Genomic DNA, 23,628 nt, shown 5'->3' with positions numbered 1-23,628 from the left:
AAGTCTCAAAAAGTGTCCTCTTTTTAGATTTCCAAAATATGGTAAGCCTAGTTATACTACTTCTACTCGACAAACTGAAAATAGCGAAAAAGTAAGTAGATCACTAAATATTACGAAGTAGAAGTAGCGTAGATTCTATCTACTTGAGTAAGTGCCAGAAGTAGAGGAAAACTACTTGAGTACTTTGAAAAATTAGAAGTACTTCGTTACTGACCACCTCTGACTATAACTATAGCCTACTTGAAGAACTGGCCGTTCAAATTCGCAACAGCGCACTGAGCGCAGTTTATGCACAGTTGGCGCTAGCAAGACACGGTACTCTAAAATCGCACATCTACATTGCGCAATCCGCTGCTAAAATCGGATGACCTGTTCACGCGCGGCATGCCCCCACTGCCAGGTCTGACGACCAACCAATGCATAATTTCACGGTCGCAATTTAGAGAAGGCAAAAATTTATTTGTTGATGACGGAAATATAAGAAAAGACAAAACATTGCCCACTGATCATCCACATTGTCATAGATCTCTATATTATATTAAAAAATCTGTGCATGGAGAAATAACCTGATATATGACGTACATGAGCTTAGTATATCAATGAAGAAATGAAGATTACCGAAGGGGAAAATAGAGTGAGTAGGTTACGTTAAGGTACAGGCAAACCTTACAGTATACACTACACTCTACAGCATAAAGTATTGGAATGGGCGATGTTAATGGCACCATATCACAATTGTTATAAATGAACAAACAATTCTATCACAATAGGCACAGCAAATTTATCACAAAGGAAGATATTGTGCTGTGAAAACTTTGCTAATGGCATACTAAGCTGCGACCAACTCGTAACTGTGTGCAAATATTAGATTCCAGTAATGGTAAAATCGTACCAAAGACAGATGCCAATATGACACATTTGATAATAATGCCGATTTCAGAGTACTTGGCTGCATGAAGATAAGTTCTATGGCTATCCAGAACTGAGAATACGTGTGTAACTTTTGGTAGCACATCACCCTATACAGGACAATAAGGAATTGTCATTATTACACAAAACACATCCATTATGATCGGACAGGATTGTTAGAAACATTCAAAGAGTGAATCAGTGAGGTCAATAAATGGTGGTACGAATCAAAGGCAAAACCAAGTAGAACCAAAGTTGAAATCGTCTATTTCAAATTGTGAATTATTTCACCGAGATCTAATATATTCTCAATGTCAACACACTTGTGGAATACCAGAATTTATTCCAGCCATGCCAGTCACTGAGTTGAAAGTATGATCAATTTGGTAATAAGATATGGCCATTCAATCAACCTTTGTACTGTGACATTTCTTCTTGACGATGGATCAAGAGAATAAAGACATCAAATCTAATATCCTATTCAGGTTTATTAATGGTAGTTAAAATTTCTCTAATGTTGATCTGAACCAACTCCATATCCCTGTTTGAAATACACCCATGTTCTATACTGGCAATATACATCAAACCCTGTCATAGTTTTCAGATATTGGTAACCAACAAGGGATTTTGTTCAACCACATTGAAAATTTGTTGGCATAAATTGTAGGAACCAATTACCGCATTGATCTTGCACCAAAATGTACACCAAGATGAGACGTACAAAAGTAATTCTTTTACATTTGCCCAGATACTGGAATGTAATGCAAATGATGAATCAAAATTTTTGATGTACCGAAAATAACTAAATGAATGGTTAAATGTTATATAGGTTTGACAATGGATAAGGATCAGACAGTGACAAGAAACGATCTAATTACTATTTGCAATTGCATCAGATTGATAGGATTTTCCTACAGGGTTGGTGCAATTATGTTCATAATAAGGTCTAACTCTATGTTCAAAATAAGATCAGTGCAAAGTAAAGGGTTAGTGTCATTAGGGTCAGAGTCCTTAGGATGGGGTCAGGTCATTAGGATTGTGGGTTAGTATCATTAGGACCCTCACCCCCAACCCTTGACAAACCTTATTGTGAACACACTGATCTTATTTAGAACATAGAGACTGACCTCATTATGAACATAATCGCAGCAACCCTCCTTGTATATTCAGCAATGTAAAAATATCAAGTGGAATAGATAAATGCACAAGCACAATTCTTCTTGAAAGAGCCTATTGAATGGAGCACGCCTGTGATGCATCCCCGTTGTTCGCACCCGCTTTTGCAAAACAAACCGCTTGCATCCACCTTTGTTCAGATTGTTCATTAGGGGCCTGAATTAAATATTCCCGTTTCGACTTGGGAGGCTTTAGCCTGAATACATATTTCATCCCGTCTATGTGCGCTTCTTCAATCACAGTGTTTTGGAGCGGTATCGTTTTGTACGGACCCTGGAAATATCGTGGCATGGTTTACAACATATCAAATCGACCATTGCAGAGTTTGACAACTAGAAACTGTTCAGTGTTCAGCTTTTGCAAAATTAGATTGGAATTTATAGCTGCATTTTTTTCGAAATCTGATTAGAATTACAATTTATGAATTCACAAATAAAATATACCTACAACATTTCCAACTTTTCCAAATTAGGATTAGAGCAGCTACATGGTTTTCTCCAAATTAGATTATAGGCCTAATCAGTATTTTACTGAATTCACAAAAACTTGGATTAAATTCAATTTCTATCAACAAAATAAAATTCATAAGCTTGTGAATAGCAAATGTCCGTACACAAATCTTGGCTAGTTTCACACTGTATAGTGCTATCCTGTAGCATTTTCAGGACAGCCAGAAGTCAGATTAGAATTAAAATTATTAGAGCAAAGATTGAGATTTCACAAAAATTGGATCACCGACATTCCGCTCTGGAATCATCTAGTTGTCCAAGCCTTTAATGCAGGCTTGGGCTCCAGTACCGGTTACCATCAAGTATATACCTGTTCTGCTTTTGCATAAGAGAGATGGTAGCCGTTTAGTATGAAAAACGTCCTTTTCCATTTCCTTGTTATTCGGGAACGTTTCATCATCCATTCAGATAAGGAAATTTCCATCTCCGACGACGCATTCTCGTCCTTTTGGGACATTACAGAGGTATCATCTAGCTATGTGGAATGACGGTATAAATAATTAGCCTGAATTCAATGGACTTGTGTAGAGAGATTCCAAACAAAAACATCAATTACCGTACATCAAGAGAGGATAAACACCGTACAACTATTATCATATCTCCTTATTTGAGTATTGCTTAGAAAAATCCTACGACTTCATATTTCTCTAATTAGGCCACCTACAAACGACCTCGCCACTGACATTTGCGTAGTCCATATTGATATACAATACATTTGCATTCCGTATTCTCAAAGTGTAAACAAAGTTGTAGAACAGTCACCTGACTTGCCAACCGTCACGTGTCATTGACTTCAGAGTATCCTGATTGGGATAGTTTCTGGGGAACTCGGTGGTTGGTTAGTGGAGTCGAATGTAGTAATAGTAGAGTAACTGGTGCTGCGTCGGAATAAGCACCAATGCGCTCCAACGCCATAACTACTTACATATACAGAGAGAGATTGGTTAGGGTTACCCTTACCATACGTCCTCCTTTAGGAGGACTCACAAATATTCTTATTTTCAAGAAATAGAAAATGTCCACCGAGGACGCCCAAAAATGTCTTTATTTCGAGCTTTGAGAACCAGGCGATTGTATAATGTGTACATGGACAACTAAAAAATGGCCTAAAAAACTAGCGATTTAATTTGGGAAAGGTTTTTTTCGGGAGTCGAATCTTAAAATGATCTTCATTTTGTAAACATAATATTTCCCCTACTTGACCCAGATTCTCGTCCGCCACTATAAATCTTGTAACTTTTTAAAAGTGTCACAAAATATGGTAACCCCAGAGATTGGTGTCATTGCCGCACTGAGGAGAGTGCACACTGCACAGCCATCAAGTGATTCAGTGCCCTGAACATAAAGGATATGAGGAAACTAGTAGACCTAGTTCATGTATCAGCGGTCATTGTCCTGAAAAATTCAGTGACTTCTTCACCTCTTCTTGTATGTCATCTTCTATTACTCTCATTCGGCCTTGGACGTGCAATCTGGTGCAGGCCTCTACATCACATAACCACATAATCACAAACCTAGGTTCGATTAGAATCAGTCGAAACCTGACGCTAACACTAACCGTTGGGAACTATGTTATTTCTTACATTCATTGGTGATCACGACATATATTTCTGTACCTCAAAATGCGACTATAACCATGCGATCGCTCAGTCACAATATCTCTTAGCTCCATTTTTTTAGGAAGTTGAGTCACCGTCGAAAGAATATTACTATTGCACATAAAGCGTGGGACTGTCTGGTCAGAAAGTTATTCTCTCCCGTCTCTGTGTGCATGGTGAAGTTCTAATTTCATAACTTCGTCGTTGGTCATAAACCAAGGATATTGAGACAAGTCTGCATGTCCCTGCGTAAGAAATTTGAGACCTAGCTAGATGTGTCCGTCCCATAACTGGTTGGTACTCTATTACTTGGTTTTCGTTCCAATGAAGTTTCTAATGCTTCCCAATCGTAAGTACACATAGACGTTTCCACAATTATGATACAGTGGAGCAGCGACATTACATGCGACAACTTAAAAAAAAAGACAACAAGGAAGTATGCTATGTGGGTTCCAAATCGTCAATCTTCAACTTTTTCGATGTACCCGAAAATGGATCACAATCTGACCTCTTCAACGTTGAATGTGATTCTAAACATGATATATTTGTTTAGTCCCTGCTTCAAGTGTTAAGTTAAATGAAAATTAAGTGAATACAATGGGCATAGCATCATATCATACTTGAAAGATCTTTCCCTATCGCAGCCAGCAGCTGCTCTGTGTTCTCATGGAGGCTTTGGTCATGCTGTGTCATTATCTGAAACAAAATTAGGCAGATCTAGCATATGTAACCGACGCAGTTATAGTTAATTCAAGAGCTAAGCTACCTGGAATCAATACTTCTACTTGTAAATAGGTAAAAATGTAGGATGTTACAAGTATTAGTACTTGAGTACCGACGACGACCACTTCGACCACCTTTGAACTCTAGTCAGCTGTTGAAATAGATCATTACACTCACTATTGCATTGATGACTATAGACCAACATTAATGAAACATTTGCATGTAACATACAAAATAAAGATATAGTATCATTTTTCACTCACCGCGTCACCTTGCTCGGAGATATAGTTTTCAGAACTGGTACCGGCCTTGCTAACATCCGATCCAGTACTATTAGACGGCCCGCGCACATTGATCTTCAAATTCAAATTATCGCCACCCGCGTCACGCAAGACCTGCTCAAGAATGGAATCATTTTCCTTTTGATCCGCTACGCCCGGTACTTGTGAAATATTGTTGTTGTCAAAGGAAACCTCAATCTTGTCGTCCCACGTCACGCTCTGACCCTGCAGTACCTATGGGAAGAGAGCACTGAAATTTCATGGTTGTTGGGCAGTTAACAGTTTTTGTTTTTCAAAATTTTGCTTCTCCATTAAATACATGTTGCGATTTGGCCATGGCATAGCAGCTTCGACTATTTATAAGGCATTCATTAAAAAATTAGTAGAACTCTACTCTGAAACAGGTATCTGAATATTTACACCAAGTCGCTCTTCCTCACTCTTGAACTTTTTCGGATCTGAAAGTAGTGCAAAGCAATTCAGCTAACAGTTTACATTTTATAATAATTACTTAGTGAACTCCAAGTCGTTTCGACACTTTCCTATCTTTTCATTGTATCGCAGTTGTGTGGTGTTTTTGAAATGATGAAAATGTTAATAAACTGATACTGATGTGTTGATGTGAGCGGGGTTTCAACTTTCGAGCGCATAAACATACAATAGGCTATGTTGTGGCTACTGCATGCATAATTGTGTGCTATACTTTGTCAAAAGTGATCCAAGCAAACTGATATGGCTGTCGTTACATTATCTATCAAAAGTCCGCAGCAATACAATTTGAAATGATATGACGGCCAATGTAACCTATTACTAGAGCTCGGCACAATTATACGAGTACTAGAATCTGAATCGAGTATTAATTTTAATGATTCCAGTCGAGTAGTAAAAGACGCCTTTTTCGAGTACTGAAATTATATGCTCCTCGCCACTAAGAGTTAATTTATCAACGGGAATTATAGTTTTGATACTATTTTCCACTGTGGAAGACTTGAAACCTTGATTGGCCTATTACAGCATAAGGAACATATAGCACAAACCACAAACGTTACTGGAATTAGCACATTTCCGAAGTCATGATCATCTCACAATATTGTCACGAAGTGTAATGAAATCGGTATGGTAGGAAAAATATCAAAGTATGTTTAATGTGATGCATAACAGTCAATATGTTCTTTGTGGCCGCATAAAAGGTACATATTTGAACTTGGACATATTATATTCTGTTATGATGTCATAATGAGTGATACTCGAATGCAGGACTCGAAGCATAATACGTTATTCAGAATCGGATCACCCAGGTACTCGATTTTGCCCAGCCCTACCTATTACTACTAAAAATGAGTAATCCCACCTGGACTGATGATAGCCTACAAACGTCGAGCCAAGAGTTTTATGATGCTTAAGTTTCTGAATATGATACACACGAGTGAGTAGGCTAGACCAGTGCTCCCTGACCTTTTTGTGTGTGGAAGCAGTTCTCGTGTGATAATTAAGTTGAGGACCACAAAATGAAGGGGGAGTGGACATTTTCCTTCTTAGAAATTACATTGTCGCGCCATAGTTTTGCCAAATCAGTTTTCATTTGAAGCTGTGTTTATATACGCTTTGTCATAGTGCCATTAACCCTTCACATGGGAGACGTGAAAAGTTTTACAGATAATAAACTATACTGCAATGAATGCAGCCTTATAAGCAACACAGATAATCCGGCAGACTGAAATACTCTTGAGACAATTGGATCATGGGGACAACAAAACTTGGAGTCCCAAAAATCCAAGTTTTTCCCACAGTATTAACCATCTGCAGACTGGGGGTTGTGGACCGCAGGTCTAGGCTAATGAAATGCAGATTTTGCGATAGTCAATTGAAGACACAGCAAGACAACAGTGATCGCATATTCATCGTGTGACTCTACTAACGTTCAATATTTTGGCAGTATTCATCGATCCTCCATCCTCGCCGTCAGCCTTGATCAAAACGTATCTTGCGTTACCCGACGCATCAACCATTTCGACCGTAGTCCATTCGTCGTTAGCCTTCGTAATAAAATGTTGAGTCACCATATTTATAGATCTGCGAGCAATCGACTGGGCAGACTCTAATTATACCAATTAGAGAGAAATGCCAGCAACTTAATTCTGATTTAACTCATGATATGTTTCTATGGTATCTATGGTACAGAACTGTGTAGTGCAAAACAAGCCAAGCGTGATCTATAGAACTGTATAGTGTGAAATGAGCCGAGCTTGCTGTAGAGACATTTTCCATTCTAATTCTAATTCTAATTCTAATTCTTATGAGAATGAACTGAACTTGATTTTGTTTTAAATTTTTGTAATTAAAAATTTCATTCAATTTCCAAGTTTTTGTGAATTCAGTAATTCTAATCTAATTTGAAAAAGCTAAAAATTTTCTAGTAGTCCAACCCTACACATTACCGACAGACCCATATCATACCTTGTAACTGGTCCCGGAGCCTTCCACGACTATGGTTGTCGGAGCTGGTTTCGCAGTTGTTCCCACCTTGTCAAATTTTGTCGCGTGTGTTTTTCTGCTGGGAGAGTCTCTCGTTTTCTCGACGATATCCGAGCCCACCGACAGCAGTATTTCCGCCGCTCTTTTGTTCTGAAGAGATTTATAATCTTTTCGTTTTGTCAAAAAAAAAATCAGGTTTGTTCTTGTAACGCTGTTGTCGATGGACAGTTAATTCTGTGCGTGAGTGTGCGACCAGTGTTGTGATCAAGTCACTACCTTCGAGTCACAAATCATTGCACATTTTGACTCGGGTTGAGTCCAGTCAATCGATTTTCAAAGATGACTCGAGTCAAGTCGAATCAAGTCAAGTCAAGTCAAATTGAATTTTCGAAGTATGAGTGATGATGCAAAGTCATTACATTTTGCTGGGTGAAAGACAGATCAATTGGCCATTTATCTTGAATCAAATAACGAATATGGAGTTAAATATACATGCAAAAAGGCGTTATATTGCTCACGCACGCCTAGAACTGCCAAATAAATACGGGAGTAACTGTACAGCTACATGCTACAGACTGCTATTGTCAGCGAAAATAGAGGAACAAATACGAATCCACAAGAAGTTGCAACAAATTGATATGGTACAACGCACTACCCATCTACACATCCGTGAGAATAGAAACGTATAAACTACATTCGTTCGATTAAAATTATACAAGAGGGCTGGTAGAGGTGAGCACAGCGCAATGTAAGCACTGAGTCTTCTAAGAAACCGTCGAATCGAGTCAAGTCAAGTCATACGAAAAATTGACTCGAGTCATCCCAACACTGGAACCGACATCATATTCTTTGTGGCCACGTAAAAGGTACATATTTGAATCACCCACATCATTCGTACTGTTATGACACCGTAATGAGTCATAATCGCTAACTCGACTCAACGCCAAATACTCGATTCAGAATCGAATCGCTCAGATACTCGATTTTTCCCAGCCTCGAGTGAAAACAAAGATAAGTTTCGCAGCGATGGCTAGTCGAATCCATCGGGGCAAGATATCACTACAGAAAGCAACATGCTGTGATGCTAACCACCGAAACGCTAAACACGCGTGAAATTGACAAAAGCAAACATATGAGAGCGATAAATATAATCTGTCTTTGAGGGGGAAACCCCATAAAGCAACAGTCACTCAAAAAATTCATGCTTTTATCAAAAAATTAGCAGATACCTCTTTTATAAGATTTTCTTCTGAAAATTGTTGCTCGTCATACACTTCATCCCGCTGTTGCTTCTCGGCAGTTACGGTCTCCACCTGGTCGGAGTCTTGTATTATTTGCTGACCGCAAAAACAGAAGCGTCACCTTGAGACATCTCCGTTATCGTTCCGTAATCCTAAAGCCACTCACCATTAGAAAGCTGCACGTCATCAAGATGATATCGAGGAAGAAGCCTCTCGTTTGGAAGTTATGATTGGATAGAAAATCGGCGTGAGGCGTGACAGCCTTGAAGATTTGCTGTATCTAAAATTCAAAGTATCATCCGTGTCGAATATTGATCCTATTTCCTTTGGCATGGAACGAACCCGTGGCCTATATCAGGTTTCGGACAGGGTTGTAACCAAGTCACAAGTCCTACTTTTATAGTTTTGACTCGAGTCGAGCCATTTCCAATGGAACCACAAGTCCGAGTTCAAGTCAGGGAGCAAAGAGTCAAGTCCGAGTCATGATGTTCAGACTCGAGTCCGAGACATAGTTGTCACTGTTCATTATGGAGTTTAAGCCAGGTTCAACTCCGATAAAAGACAGTTTATGAGCCTCTTTTCAAGTATTGGTCCTGATACACAAGACTTGAATCAAGTCAGATAGCACGAATTATGACTTGGTCGAGTCATGTGCAATAGGGCTGTTCAAAAAATAACTTTTTTTCAAATTTTACTGGCTACTTGATAAATAGGGCGATTTTTTTTACTTGAAAAATGGAAAAGTTTGACCTAAAAAATCAAAATTCTGACATTTTTTGACCCAAATAAAAATGAATTTTGACCAAATTTTGACCTCACGTATGCGAATTAGGTGTTTTCCAACGTAATGTTAAAATTGTAGCCTACTACATATATTCATTTCTGGTTGGAACTGTTTGTCCTTACTAAGTAGTTTGACCTGAATAAACATTTTTGGCTTGAAAACTGGCAAATTTTAACCTGAAAAACTAGTACTTCAACGAAATCTGGCCCGATGAAGAATTCCAGTAGTTGCATCACGTATTATGGTAGAAATAATTAAAATTTGTTGCAGCACAACGAAAGATACTTTCCTACACTCTCGTGTGGAACTAGTTTGTCCTTACTAAGTAGCTTGCCATGAATGGAGAAAGAACGTTCAATAGCAGCAGTTGTTGACTGACAACACTGAAGTTGTGGTTCACTGCTGGTGACAAACCGTGTTGCTTCATTCTGAAAATGCCGTCTACATCACAATTTTTCATCTTGCGTTTCTCGATATAAGAACCATGCAATGTCCACGCAGTCTTGCTTCAGTAAGGTACCTTGACCATAACACCATGCCAACCTATTTGTTACATTTGACCGTTTATGATTCACAATGAGCAGACAATGGGCCGTTTACACCGGTAGGCCTATAAAGTAGGCTACAAGCTGTAAAATATCAAATGATAATTTCACCGACAATGCAAAATCTACGATACAAACGAAATGCAGAGGTCAAAAATTTTTTGACTTGATAAACAATTTTGATAAATTTTGACGTAACGCTACAGTTTTGACAAATTTTGATATGTCCAAAACAATCGCCCTGTTAATGATAAAATTGTTAGGTTACCTAAAAATACGCTGCACACCAATTCTGGCTATTCCTTGAGATGGTCAGACTCCATTTATATATGGAAACGCTCTACGAAGTGTTGATAGTATCGATTGAATTAGTTGAGCAAAAGCGGCTTGTTTGAAAGAAGAGATCTCTGTCGCAGTGAATAGCACGTACTTATTCGCACTAGCGATACGTTGTGGACTCTATAAGGAAGTAAACAAAACTTTTCCATTTTACAACAAGGTTATCTCGTCTTCTTGATTATATACATGTTCGGTTGCTCTGCTCTCGGCTAGCTTCGTGGCGTAGTTATTAGGCGTTGAAATTCTGAATCCAACGATATACTAATTGTTTTGCATCCCATTGAGGTCGTGCTTCACTGTTTTGATAAGTGAAGCCAAATTATTCGGTAAAATCCTCTGGTGCCAGCCGGTTAATGTCCACTTGCAAAGGAATAATCTTATTCATTACACCTTTATCGGTTCAACGAATTATTTCAATATAGCCTAAATTCCAAAGTCCCTTTTCCTCAATCACACCAAAACATTACTATTCGTACCTGACACATTGTCGGCACATCGTCAAATCCATAATCATACCTGTTTCAATACTTCCACTGCCGCTTGAAGTTTTTCGGGGTGTTCCACAAAAGCGTTCAGCAAGTAATCTCGAACTTGCACATCTATTCTTGACGGGAACGTCTCTTGTTTCAAAAACTGTATAACAGAAACAGGTGCACAATTAGGCAAAAAATTAATTTACAAGAGTCGCTGCTTGACTTTTATTTGAGATTTTTGAGGTTATTTAATAGCATAGCTCGAATGTCTAAATAAAATGGAGTATAATAATTGTTCTAAATCTTAACGATTGAAGGATTTCCTTGGAAGCCCAGAACTGGAAAAGGTTTGACATAGCAAGGCATCCGTACCATCATGCAAGTTACCATTTCAGAACAGCACATTATTGATGGATCTAGCAAAGCTATTGCTATCGAGTTACTATTGCTGGAATAGCACATTATTGTTCAAGAGATTCTTCGAGATACAGAACTTAAATATAGAATAAAATATTCATATGGAAATAAACCCAAATATGTTTGGCTGACACTCGTCACGGGTAAACGTCACCAAGTGGTAGAGAATTGGAAGGAAGATTGTATATTAGGGTCGTCCAAAATTAGGAAAATCTTGAAGTAGTTTTTTATCAATAATCTATAGAATGAGACACTGAAACAGAGTATTTTCGAGATTTTTCAAATTTTGGACAACCTTTATTGTATATCAACAACCGTATCACCAAATAATACGACACCAGCATAAAATTTCGCCATGTTTGGTGATACGATTGCTGATGATATACAATCTTCTTTCCAATTCTCTACTAGTTGCTGACGATTGTCCTTGATGTGATGAGTGTCAGCTGAAAATTTCCAGGTTAATTTGTATATGAAGATATTATTCAATTATACATTATTATTCCTTGATCAAAAACAAAGCGACATCCGCAAAAAGAGACAGAATTTGTTCCAAACTAGGTACGGTACGTTAAACTGTCATAGAACGTGTTCGAAATCACAAATACAGCTACATCCTAATCTGTAGCGACATGACAGAACAATCCACCTGCAACTCCTCGTGTGCCATTGTAGAAAACATGGTTTTTGCCGAATTTGACTTCTGCCTTTGCGTTTTAAAATGCTCCTCGACAACCGGGAGGCGGGAATCGCCTTCGAATAGCTCGCTGATCAACTGCAATAGATAGAACAAGTTTAAAGCAAGCGCTACTTGTAACTAACGTTGAGTAAATCTGAGTGATTAGATTCTGAATGCAGTAATAGGCTTCGAGTCAAGTTGAGAAGTCAAGCATCACTCAGTACGGTGTAATACACCGCTGAGCATGGATGACGTATGAAGCTCAAATGTATACATTACAATGCGACCACCGTAAAAGAAATGGAAGTTTTACACCACATAAAGATGATTTGGTATTTAGTCGACCATGCCTATTACGTTTTAACAATGCCATAAGTTGACAAGGACTTAACATAAATGTCATTTCCACTAACATTCGTGGCTTTGTACTACATGATTTGGATGCCGTTATGCAACTAATCGAGGTTTACAGATTTCCACAGTGGAAAATAGTACGGATGGTGTGAGCTGTGAACCTCTGAAAGGTTCAGGTTCGTGTGAACGTGAACCTTTTTGAAAGGTTCTGTGTGAACGCGAACATGAACCTCATGACGTCACGTGACGTCAGAATGATCATTCCAACCCTACATTTCAGTGTAGTGATAGCCTATATTAATGTACACGATACCTAGCAACGACTCGGGCCACATACTGCCGCAATGTTGAAGTACATATTGACGTTTAAACGTCACCAAATGTATCAATCAAATGATAAAATAATCCCATAAATTCAATATCTTCCGCTTTACCAACAATTTTGACGAGGACTTGCAAGGTCTAGGCCAAAAAGTTATACAGCAGTAGCCAACGCCCCGATCGCACAGATTTGGTTTTTATGATTCACTGAACATATGAAATCGAGATTGACCCCGCACGCCTGCAACATTTTTTACATCAGACAACGATATCAACTTCATTGATTGGTTCAATAAGCATCATTCGCTGACTATCTACAAGTAGTGTATTTCGCTCATGATGTTGTGTGATTGCGGGTCATAAGCTCACAGCAGACAGTCACTAAATATTCGAGCAAACTTTTGTAACAAAGCAAGTAAAATTTTTGAGAATATCAAGGTGCAAGTTCATCTAGTGATGATTTTTTTATAGTGACCCGCAGTTGAAATGCAATAAATTTCAACCAAAGATATTTTAATGAAGTGAAAATTGTAATACATGAAAAGTAGCATATACTATCAGTACTCGAAGAAATCGTCTCTCACTGCTCAACTACAATCATTAGAATTACCACTCGATTCAGATATGAATACTCGAATCATTGTGGACAGCCTTATTGGTAAGTTCGCGGTAAATACCTTCCCGATTCCGTCTTTGTGATTCTTTACTCCTAATTTCGTGGAAAGTCCGTCGGCTCGCAGGCCCCGAGACACTACATCGTCGTACATTTCCTCGCGGCTGATGTATAGATTACGAGAAGTGTAATTGCGAGCGCCCTTCACTTGGATTCGTGTTCCTGAATTGCCGTTGACAAATTACAATTCCATAAGTTAGAACCATGCACCGATGTGTGGTAATTCCAGAGTCAAAAGCAAAAGTTTATTATATATTATTCAATCAATTTTATATTGAAGTTCTGTACCTCCAAGTAGTTTCATTCATGTCCAAGTATAGAAATATGGCAGTAAGACTATTTAATAAATGATCTGAAGTTTAGGAAATGTGCCTTAAGCAAGATGCCATATCTTTTGAATATCGGCTGAATATATAATGGGGTTATCGGTATCGATCAAGCTCTAATGAAAACCAGTACTAGATCTTGAGATCAGCTATAACTTGTCCTACCAGTTGCATCCAATCTTGTTCCTCTAGGTTGCTGACTCGCGAGTTTCTGCTGTTCATAGGTAGTATGACCAGACTTGATTTGCGTCCCGCTTTTACCTATGACGATATTAACTGCCGGATGATCCCCGAGCGCCTGCGTGGAATATCCATTAACGAATAAATCCATGAAGAAAAAAATTTGAATGAGGTACACCCTACCTGAAAGGGATTTTGGACGTGGTAAGTTCGAAGGCTGTCCATTTTTTAATCTATGGATCACCAAATCTAATCCTCTGAAAACAGTAAGGATCAAAAATTGCAGTGATATATCACAAGATAAATATGCCTTGTTGGCATGCTGATCAAAAGGAATTATAAAAATTGGATTACTATGGCTACATCATGTTTTACTGCTAAATAGGCCTACATCACAAAGTCTGCTTATGAAATGCTAAGGTGCAATCCTTGTTTGCAAAACACACCAAACAGATATTACCCTAATTTATTCTACGGAAAAAATTAAGATCTCAGCACAGAACGATGGTGTCTTCAAATTTTCACACAAACAACGCTCACAGTTAACTCCATGCACTATAGTACTCACTATTGCACTATATAAAAGCGTTTTGAAGAATATAGCAATATTGTGCAAAGCCATATGATATAGGCCTAAGCAGTGAGATTTGCTGGAAATCGTTTTCCAACACAAGACACGCAGGAACATTCGACTCGAGCACAAGTGGAACAGAGCAAATCTACTTCTGGAAGCAGCAAGAAAATAGAAGTGCAGAAAACACACTGCTTCCTGAATGAGCTGAACAAAATAACGCATTCCAGCTGAATTTTGGCGAAGTCAAAAATCAGAAAATACATATCTTTGTGGCGAGGCTATGTAACCTATGTTATATTGTTGTTATAAACGCTATTATTACGTCAACTATCATTATTGTGTCAACAGAAGGAGTTTGTGTACCGTCTAACAATAGTACTAAGGGATCTCTTAGCCTCAAATTTCACGCCGGTGATGTCATATTTTGAGATACGATTGTTGATATACAATGTTCTTTTCCATACTCTACTAGTTGCTGACGATTAGCCCTGTAAGTGTCAGCCAAAACTGTTTGGGTTTATATCTATATGAATATATATACGGTAATATAATTCAATCATTGTATAGTGTATACGAATCAACGCATATAGCCTATCATGCAGGGCTTTGGAGCAGCCGTAAATTTAAACTGCTCCGGCGCTCTCTTCTATCATACATTAGCTCCGGCTCCAGCTCCGGAGCCGCATTATTACTACTGCTCCGGCTCCAGCTCCGGCTCTGAAATTATCGAATTGGCCTATCTATATCAGGAGTGGCCAACCCGCGGGCCAAATGTGGCCCGCGAGAGGTTTTGCGTGGCCCGCGAGGTAATCTCCTATTATATTATCGAAAATGAATTGCTCAGATTGTGAACTTGCAATGCCAACCAAAAATTACAATTCTGGCTGCGACACTTGGGATATTGATGACTAAAATATCAGTTCCGACGCATTGGCAGATCCAAGGTCCAGTCACATTTTCAGTAAATCGTCGTACATAACAATAAACTAAAATAGTAGCGACATTTTTCTTCACGCCTCGCGTGTTTAACTGTCACACGATTTCTTGCTTGGTAGCCTACCCGCTACTGACAATGAAAAAACGCCCAATTTACCCGATTGAGTCTAACTGTACTCGCAATTACGCGTGAAAGTCTTTTCGTGTTTGCGCTCGCATAAAGATCGTCGACAGTGAAATGTAGGCACAACATTACTGTCGCATATTAACAGAGACCTTCGATATCGATGTGGCCAGACGCCGAATAGTCGTGTCCTTGCAAACTGAGCCTAGCGAGCGGTAGACAATAGACCCGCAATACTCAAGTAATAATATTATTGACCTTGTTTATTTACAAACTTAGAAAAGTTTATCCGCTTGGCGTGGCTAGTGTACCGCACACTCGTTCTTTAATTGCATGTGCCCCTTTAGCCGAAAAGGTTGGCCATTCCTGGTCTATATAGATTACTAATCTACCCACAGGTTAGTTATCTATAGTAATCTAGAGTCTGTCAGCCGTCAGTAACACCCGATGTAGCAACGAAGACATATAAGTGCCGCCGTGCCAGCTTGTGACGTCATACTGAATACTTGTCAATTGTCGACAACATCATAGTTGCACTAGAACGCAGTTTACTCTATCTATGCCTTTGCTGTGCATAGCATTAAAATTCTGGCCTGCTGTTCAATTATGATAAATCAGCAGATGTGGTTATTGCATATATATATAATGGCATCTTATGAAATAGGTCGGAGCCGGAGCCACTACTCAAATAACGGGCTCCAGCTCCGGCTCCGGCTGAATTTTATGTGGAGCTCCGGCTCCAGCTCCGGTGAAAATGCACGGCTCCGGCTCCAAAGCCCTGCTATCATGTCCAATCATTACAAGTTGTTTTGTGAACGGCATTTTCTATTGTTATATTTGTGCACTCTTAATGCTTCCTTACGAAAATTTTGAGCCTACCATGCATAAAAATTAGCAGCACGCTAGTAATGTAAGATACCTATTATGTTTCGCTACTGTTACTTTCTTACTATTACATTGTAACTGGGATAGGTATTTTTTTCCTAATCAAGGCACAGAAACCATTACAAAATATGCCGCAAAATATTTCCAGTAATAGCTGAATTGTTAGGCCACAATACTGGTAACTAGGGCAAATTTTTGCAACTTTTGCAGCTTCCTAAATACTCGTAAGATATGTGGAATGCTGTTTCAAGGTGATTGAAGGAATCTTATAGTGCAACTTTTTGCACCTTTTGTTCATTTTTTTCATGCAACTTTTTGCAACATTTTGCAACTTTTTTGATTTTTCATGAAAGTATTTTCGATTTTGGTGAAATACACGGCTAAATTTGACCGAAACACCGTAAATTAGCACCAAATTAACGCTTTTACATGTATTTCGGGAGCTGAGCCGGAAAATTGATCTTTTTTTTAGTCAATCTGGGAAGTTGACCTTTTTTTTTTTAGTCAACCGAGTAAAATGCGGTCTTTTGCAACATTTGTCAAAAATAAATAAATAAATGCAACTTTCCACGGATTTAACTGCAACAAAAACTTGCCCTACTGGTAACCAAATAACAGTTCTGATCCCTGGACAAAACATTACCAAAAGTAAAGCAAGTATTTGAAGACTTGGAGGTACAGAACTCAGTGTTGGGATCAAGTCACTACCTTCGAGTCACGAGTCATTGCACATTTTGACTCGAGTCAAGTCAAGTAAATCGATCGAAGGTGACTCGAGTCAAGTCAGTCGATTTTTGGAGGTGACTCGAGTCAAGTATGAGGCGTGATTACGTCATTGTACTTTGCTAGCTGTCTGAAATACAGATTGAGTGGTCATTGACTTCTTTGAACCGATGAAGGGATATAGAGTTAAATATACATGCAAGTAAGGCGCTGTATCGCTCACATACAAGTAGAACTAATAAACTACGTAAGTAATTGCACAGCCTCAGTTTATAGTTACCAGCCAAAATAGAGAACAGAGAAACGAATTGATAAGATGCAATACATTACCCTTTTGCAAATTGATGTGATACAATCCGAGACTGCTGTGGTTAAGGACTATATAAACTATTTTCGAATTCAATTTCAATTAAACAAGAGGTTTGGTTAGGTTAAGAATATAGAACAGAAATATGCATTTTGCCATTAAATTACTTAACTATACTATAGTTCACGTCAACGTAGGCTGCAAGCTTCGATCACTTCGTTTGTGATCAATATATTTGTGATGGAACAATGGAGGCTCAGTAAAACGCACGATCATTGAATGATTGGTCGCTCTCACGGGTTACACCAGCGTTGCGCGAACAATCCGAACATATGCAAGATACAGTGATTTTATCGACACCGATTACTTGATGACTCGTGAATTTTGCTCAGTCAATGCACATTTCCGATACGCCGAGTCAAGTCATTTTAGCAAAGTGACTCGAATCAAGTCAAGTCATACGAAAAAGTGACTCGAGTCTGACTCGAGTCATCCCAACACTGACAGAACTTAATATACAATTGAATAATATACGGCAAAATATACTAGTTGCTGATGATTATCCCCCGTAATATTAGGGTTTATTTCAATATGAATATATTATTCAATTGTATGCTAAAGCAAGTACTGTACCCATAAAGTAGCACACGATAAACAAAGTAGAAGTTGTGCAGGAAAAACATAAAACACTTCAAAAAGTACTGATTTCAATAAAAATTAAATTTGATTGCTGATTGCTTCTGAATATACACAACAGTTCAAACCTCCATGTCAGGATTTGAAGATTTTCCTGCCTTGATCAATTTATCCTCTTGCTTTGTGTTTGGTTTTTCAGTTCTCGTATGCCACACCAAAATCTCAGAGCAATCATTAGCGCCGGCTTCAACCTCGTCTTTCGTCACCAGTTTTGTCAGAAAATGTGATTCTTGATAGCCTCTCGGCACGTCGTTTGAAAACATGGCGTCCGATTTGCTCAGAAATAATTTCATATTGACTGCAAAAGCTGCCATGTCAATTGGAAACGGTCGGTCCGGTTTCCACGCAGTGTACCAAGACACGACCCTGCCGTTTTTGCACACCGGGCCTTCAAATTTAAGCCCTCCTACAATACCAACGGGCCAGACCTTTACCGTACTAGTGAATCGCATTTCTTCAAATAATTTTAAAGAATACGTATTATCATCATCAATGAAATATAACACAGAAGGTTCTTTAGAGTCAGCATTTTTTCGGAGCCATTTCAGGCCTTCATTTCTTTGCGAAACGCCTCTAGGTTTCGCCCAATTTGGATCGGAATCTCTCAATTTCACCCGTTGATCAGTCTTCGCGTTGAGATGAGCGTAAGGCAGACCGCAATTTTTCAAGAGATTGGCAACAAGAGTTGTTTTGTTTTCCGCGTCCTCGATGATGATCCAAAAAAAATTGGGAACGTGCAAAAACGTTTGGCACAAACGAGTTAAATCTGCTTTTTGCGTCCACCGGGTATACGTAGGAGTCACACCGTATATCACAGGTAACTCTGAGTCAAAGTATGTGGAAAATAAACCTTGATCGTTAGGATATTTTTGACGTAAAAGTCTTCTGACAGTTGCCAAAGAAGTGTCTTTGCCATTTTTGAATTTGTTGTGACGATTTGATCGATAATTCGTTTCAGTATAAGGGAACAATATCCACGAAAAAAATAAGCACAGAGTCCAGATCACATTCAACAATAGAAGTATTCTGTTTGCATTACTCGTTAACCGTCGCATCTGAAAGTTGTAAAGAATCAGAATGAAGGTCGCAACGTTTTTGAATGACACAGTGTATACGAACATTTGAAGAGCGAAGCAGTCCTACACTACATTGAAAATATTGTGAAAAATCAATGATACTGAATGGACATGCATCAGTATTCAGTATAGGGAGAAAAAATAAATTTTCTTCATCATCACTAAAAAAGATAAACCTTCACACAGGCATGTGATTCAAGCTAAAAACGTCACGGAAAAGATTGCCTGGTCGCAGTATGGAAAAATATACTACGGTACAAAAAAAGAATTGCAAAATAAAATGCACAATGATAGATGAGCAGGCAAAATTTATAGGTATTGTATTTCTGTACAAATTGTGGATTGTAAATAATTTCTATATATGACAGATCAACCGTTAGATAGATAATCAAGAAGTTATGTCACAATATGCCAATATATAAGCCAAAAATATGCCTGAGGTAAGGGCAGAATTTACATCATAATGAGCAATCTTGTATAATGTTTCTTTATCAAAGTAACTAGTTATTGGAAAGACATTTTGGATTTTGAAACTAACGTGGTTCGCAGTGTTTTGATTAAATAATGACATGAAGTTGAGAGGTGCACGGCAAGGCAAATAATATCAATTATACTACCAAGTGGAAGCAAATGCATCACACGCCGGTCAAATCCGCTTACTACGGCTGCTTAGCCTATTTATGGTGGGTATTTATGTAACTAATCGAAGAATTTCCTACTGAAAATTCAAATCCAAAATTTTGTAGGCCTACTCCACTTCACGTACCGTAACTTCACGTCTAATGGTTGGAATTGAGCGAAATTTGTTCTGCATTGTTTTTGTATAGACAACATAATTTTACAGCGTAACCCGCAAATTTTGAAAAAATATTTTTTTAATATTCAATTTTTTTAACCTTAATAGCTTCGCTTCCATACAGGTTGAAATTGAGAAAAATTGATGTGCATCGTTTTTAAGCCAACCTAACAATTTTAGCAGCTATATAGCCAGTATAAGACGTTTTTTGAAGAACAACCCAGCCAATCCTCAATCTATCGGCATTTTGAATTGATCAATTCACAAAAAGAATGATTCAGATAAAATAATAATGCATATTAAAAGCGACCATATAATTGTGTCATTGGTTGTGCCATGTCTTAACATGTGCACAAGACTTTCCTAGCAGTGATCGACACCAATCAAAATCGCACAAGTACAACACACGCGCGTCCACGTCGTCCAAATATCATATGATCGACCGAAAAGATCATCGCTCCATCAAATATGCCGGACCTGATGTGTGGAACAGTATCCCGCCGGCCATCCGACAGTCGACGAGCATGTCCACATTCAAGTCGAAATACAAGCAATTACTACTAAATAAATACAGTCCATCCTCAAGATTACCGGACCACGACTGACCTATCGATCTCGCTTCCCATGACATGCCGCCCTATTTCTTGTCGCTTTCTTTTTCTATACTGTATTCTTTACTTTCATTCAGTGTGCATGCCTCCTCTTTACTACGCCTAGGCCAAGGTGGGTGTCCGATTCCATTGACAAATCCAAGTCGCTTCGACATCTTCCTGTCTATTCATTGTATCGCATTTTTTGTGGTGTATTGAACTGATAAAATTGCTAATAAACCAATGATGATGATGATGATGATGATGATCACCCGTATTGCATTCTAACACAAACGATACAGAGCGGTAAATCAATCACTCCATAAAGGTCAGCTCAACTCATACAGAAATGATTATACTATGAAGTTTTATCGCAGGTAAACGTTATTGATACATATTATTCGAAGTCAATCTTTACCGTTTTCATCCTGGGGATTTCCATTGTGGATACTCGTTACAGCAACCACGTTAATGCTCGTTATAGCCATTGTCGCTACAGACAAAGTGCAGACAGCTTCAGCTTCTTGAAAATCTCGCGTGGTGCGTAGGGTACTACTATATGGTTACGTACTAATTTGGTGATCGCACGGTTGCAAAACGCGGAACGAGATAGAAACTTCCTTTCGTATTCCGAAGTGATTTCCGCTACAGGATTTAGTAGGTTCACGAAATGAGCACTTAACCAATGTGATTGTGTTGTTACCATGCAGGATTTTACTGATTGACATCCACTGGCGGCCACTGCCTAGAACCTAGGGCATGGTGGGCAAACTTTTGAGCTCGCGGGCCGCATTCAACATCTGAATCCATCAGCGGGCCGCACTTTATAAAACTGGGATTATAAACCAAATTGCAATATTGGTATTTGATTATATAGTGAGGACAAGGAGATAATATATATGCTCATTTAGAACAAGGCAAGAGAGATATGGTATTCTTTTTCGCCTGCACCATCGAGATGCTTTGCTTTATAGTAAGGTCATCTAGTCTGCACTCTCGGTTTTTCTCCTCCATGCTATCCGTGATTGCTGAGCGCCTAGCAGGATAGCTGCGGATACCAGTTTTCGAGTCTTTGGTCTGACCCGGCCGGGGATCGAACCCACGACCTACCGATCGAGAAGCCGGACGCACAACCATTACAATATCTCGCTCGATCAACATTGCTTTGATGATATCGTACACGTGTCAGAAACAGTGCCGAAATTTCATCGGCTGGTCGACCTCAATAACCAATTTGTCAAAACTATAGAGATGTCGCTTCGACATCTTCCTGTCTTTTCATTGTATCGCATTTTTGTGGTGTATTGAACTGATAAAATTGCTAATAAACCAATGATGATGATGATGAAAGTCGGTTGTCCCGATTCGTAGAACAGGATTGAAATTTAAATCTGTGAGCACTGAGCAGTGGTCTGTTCTTAGATTTACTTATTCCACTTTGGTTTCAGTTCCAGGCAGGGCATGGTATGGTATGGTATGGTATGGAAGTATGGTATGGTATGGATCGATATTTTGGTATGGAATATGGAACAATGCAAGTATGGTATGGAATGGAAGATTTTAATCTATGGTATGGAACGACATTTCCATACTTCCATACTTTGGTGTTTTATACATTTTATCGTGATCTGTGCAAGCTTCAAGAAGCGTATACGTTGTTCGCTGTTCACGGAATATGATCGCTTTTGTTATGTGTGAACGTGAACTATTGAACGCTGTGTAGGATCAAATACACGCTTGTGCAACGGTTTTACGAGCACTTGGAATGACATGATTTTGTGATGTAATAATGACAACAGTAATGTTGATCCGATATTTTATTGAGTCTAGACCAGTGGTTCCCAACGTGGGCGATATTGCCCCCCAGGGGGCGATTTGGCGGTCTAGGGGGGCGAAAATAACGAAGAGGGCTATAAGGGGCGAAAACGGATGAAGGGGACGATAGGGGGCGAAAACAACGAAGGGGGCGATGGTATGGTAAAACGGCTATATTGGAGTCGGGACCGTAACTACCGCACCTCAAACACCCCAATTGGGGTTGGGGGGACCGAAATCCCCCAAATTATTTCGTGAATTAACATGAATGATAGCGTAATGTTTTAGAAATGAAGGCGACATTTTCAAAAAATTTTCGCGCTGTACGCGATTTAATATTTTCATGTATCTTGATGTTGGGGTCCCCGTCACCCAACAAAAATACGCATGATTTATGGAAATGGAAGACTTCGGCGTCGGCCATTACTGCGCCACGACGCACCAAGACATATGAAGTTAGATACCATGTAACATGCGACTCCGAGAAGTGTGTCAGAACGATCAGCAGCGAGAAGACCTTGGCCGAAAAGGAATGACCTTATGCTGACTTAAAACTTCGATACATATACACATATGTCTAATAGTCCATAGGCGCCTCAGAGGCTGGCGTCAAACGTTCCTGTCCTGGTGACCTTAACCCTACAGGACAAATTCCATCCCGCAAGAAAAAAAAATTTGCCAGTAAAGAAATACCAATATGAAATCATGTGCATCTTTTAGTTTGGTGCGTTTTGACGATTTCCATATCTTCTGACATAACAGATATAGGAGGTCACGAAATATCATCATGTTAAGAATTCAATATAACAAAGATTCCGCCCAAAGATGTTTAATTATTATTTAGGGGTCGTACCTTTTCCAACATACCATATCGACCATATTGACCGATTCAAACATGAATTATATAAACTTGTCGCGCTTCGCGCGTTTAGGCGAAATACGGTGACTCACCAAACAGTACAGGAAATAGGGTATAGCTGATATGTAGCGATAAAAGGCCTACTGGCTGAGGGGGGTCTGGGGTTTGGTTTATCACCCCATGGGGCCAAAGACCAACGTTTTTTGGGGGGAGGGGCTGACGAAGTGCTGTTTTTCGGTTCCCA

The 23,628-nt window shown here is 39.0% G+C and overlaps 3 protein-coding genes across 4 annotated transcripts in view; all 3 read right to left on the bottom strand.

The window, feature by feature from the left end:
- Positions 1 to 438: 438 nt before the first annotated feature.
- Positions 439 to 3,271, bottom strand: LOC145449839 (uncharacterized). Its single transcript, XM_080328281.1, has 2 exons — positions 2,905 to 3,271; positions 439 to 2,358 (listed from the first exon to the last, which is right to left on the bottom strand). The coding sequence occupies exons 1-2, from the start codon at positions 3,049 to 3,051 to the stop codon at positions 2,140 to 2,142; spliced, it is 366 nt and encodes a 121-aa protein (XP_080184407.1). The 5' UTR covers positions 3,052 to 3,271; the 3' UTR covers positions 439 to 2,139.
- A 981-nt stretch (positions 3,272 to 4,252) lies between these two features.
- The window catches only part of LOC145449815 (uncharacterized), a 342,177-nt gene continuing 322,801 nt past the window's right edge, over positions 4,253 to 23,628 (bottom strand). Inside the window, exons 2-14 of one of the 2 annotated variants that reach the window (XM_080328254.1) lie at positions 14,187 to 15,100; positions 13,989 to 14,121; positions 13,502 to 13,659; positions 12,120 to 12,245; positions 11,097 to 11,213; positions 9,079 to 9,192; positions 8,901 to 9,008; positions 7,654 to 7,821; positions 7,116 to 7,232; positions 5,359 to 5,430; positions 5,179 to 5,310; positions 4,813 to 4,888; positions 4,253 to 4,722 (exon numbers count right to left, since the gene is read on the bottom strand). In XM_080328254.1, coding sequence (XP_080184380.1) covers positions 4,634 to 4,722; positions 4,813 to 4,888; positions 5,179 to 5,310; positions 5,359 to 5,430; positions 7,116 to 7,232; positions 7,654 to 7,821; positions 8,901 to 9,008; positions 9,079 to 9,192; positions 11,097 to 11,213; positions 12,120 to 12,245; positions 13,502 to 13,659; positions 13,989 to 14,121; positions 14,187 to 14,228 — 1,452 coding nt within the window. In that variant the 5' untranslated portion in view covers positions 14,229 to 15,100 and the 3' untranslated portion in view covers positions 4,253 to 4,633. Of the gene's footprint in view, positions 4,723 to 4,812; positions 4,889 to 5,178; positions 5,431 to 7,115; positions 7,233 to 7,653; positions 7,822 to 8,900; positions 9,009 to 9,078; positions 9,193 to 11,096; positions 11,214 to 12,119; positions 12,246 to 13,501; positions 13,660 to 13,988; positions 14,122 to 14,186; positions 15,101 to 23,628 lie in introns of both variants that reach the window. The other variant, XM_080328253.1, reaches the window with a different exon arrangement.
- On the bottom strand, positions 18,074 to 20,500 carry LOC145450809 (galactosylgalactosylxylosylprotein 3-beta-glucuronosyltransferase I-like). The gene has a single exon (XM_080329316.1). It carries the CDS (start codon positions 19,367 to 19,369, stop codon positions 18,311 to 18,313), a length of 1,059 nt encoding a protein of 352 aa, XP_080185442.1. The 5' UTR covers positions 19,370 to 20,500; the 3' UTR covers positions 18,074 to 18,310.

The sequence above is a fragment of the Botryllus schlosseri genome, chromosome 11, assembly GCF_051294905.1.
Source record: "Botryllus schlosseri isolate E-star chromosome 11, Bs_hap1, whole genome shotgun sequence".
Lineage (NCBI taxonomy): Eukaryota > Metazoa > Chordata > Ascidiacea > Stolidobranchia > Styelidae > Botryllus > Botryllus schlosseri.
Note: the sequence above shows the minus strand (reverse complement) of the source record. Positions and strands in the feature narration are given on the sequence as shown.

Coding starts and splice junctions, on each gene's coding strand:
- LOC145449839 (XM_080328281.1), bottom strand. CDS start 3,051: ATGTCCCAAAAGGACGAGAATGCGTCGTCGGAGATGGAAATTTCCTTA. Junction 2,359..2,904: donor CTTATGCAAAAGCAGAACAG/GTATATACTTGA, acceptor CGATATTTCCAG/GGTCCGTACAAAACGATACC.
- LOC145450809 (XM_080329316.1), bottom strand. CDS start 19,369: ATGTTCGTATACACTGTGTCATTCAAAAACGTTGCGACCTTCATTCTG.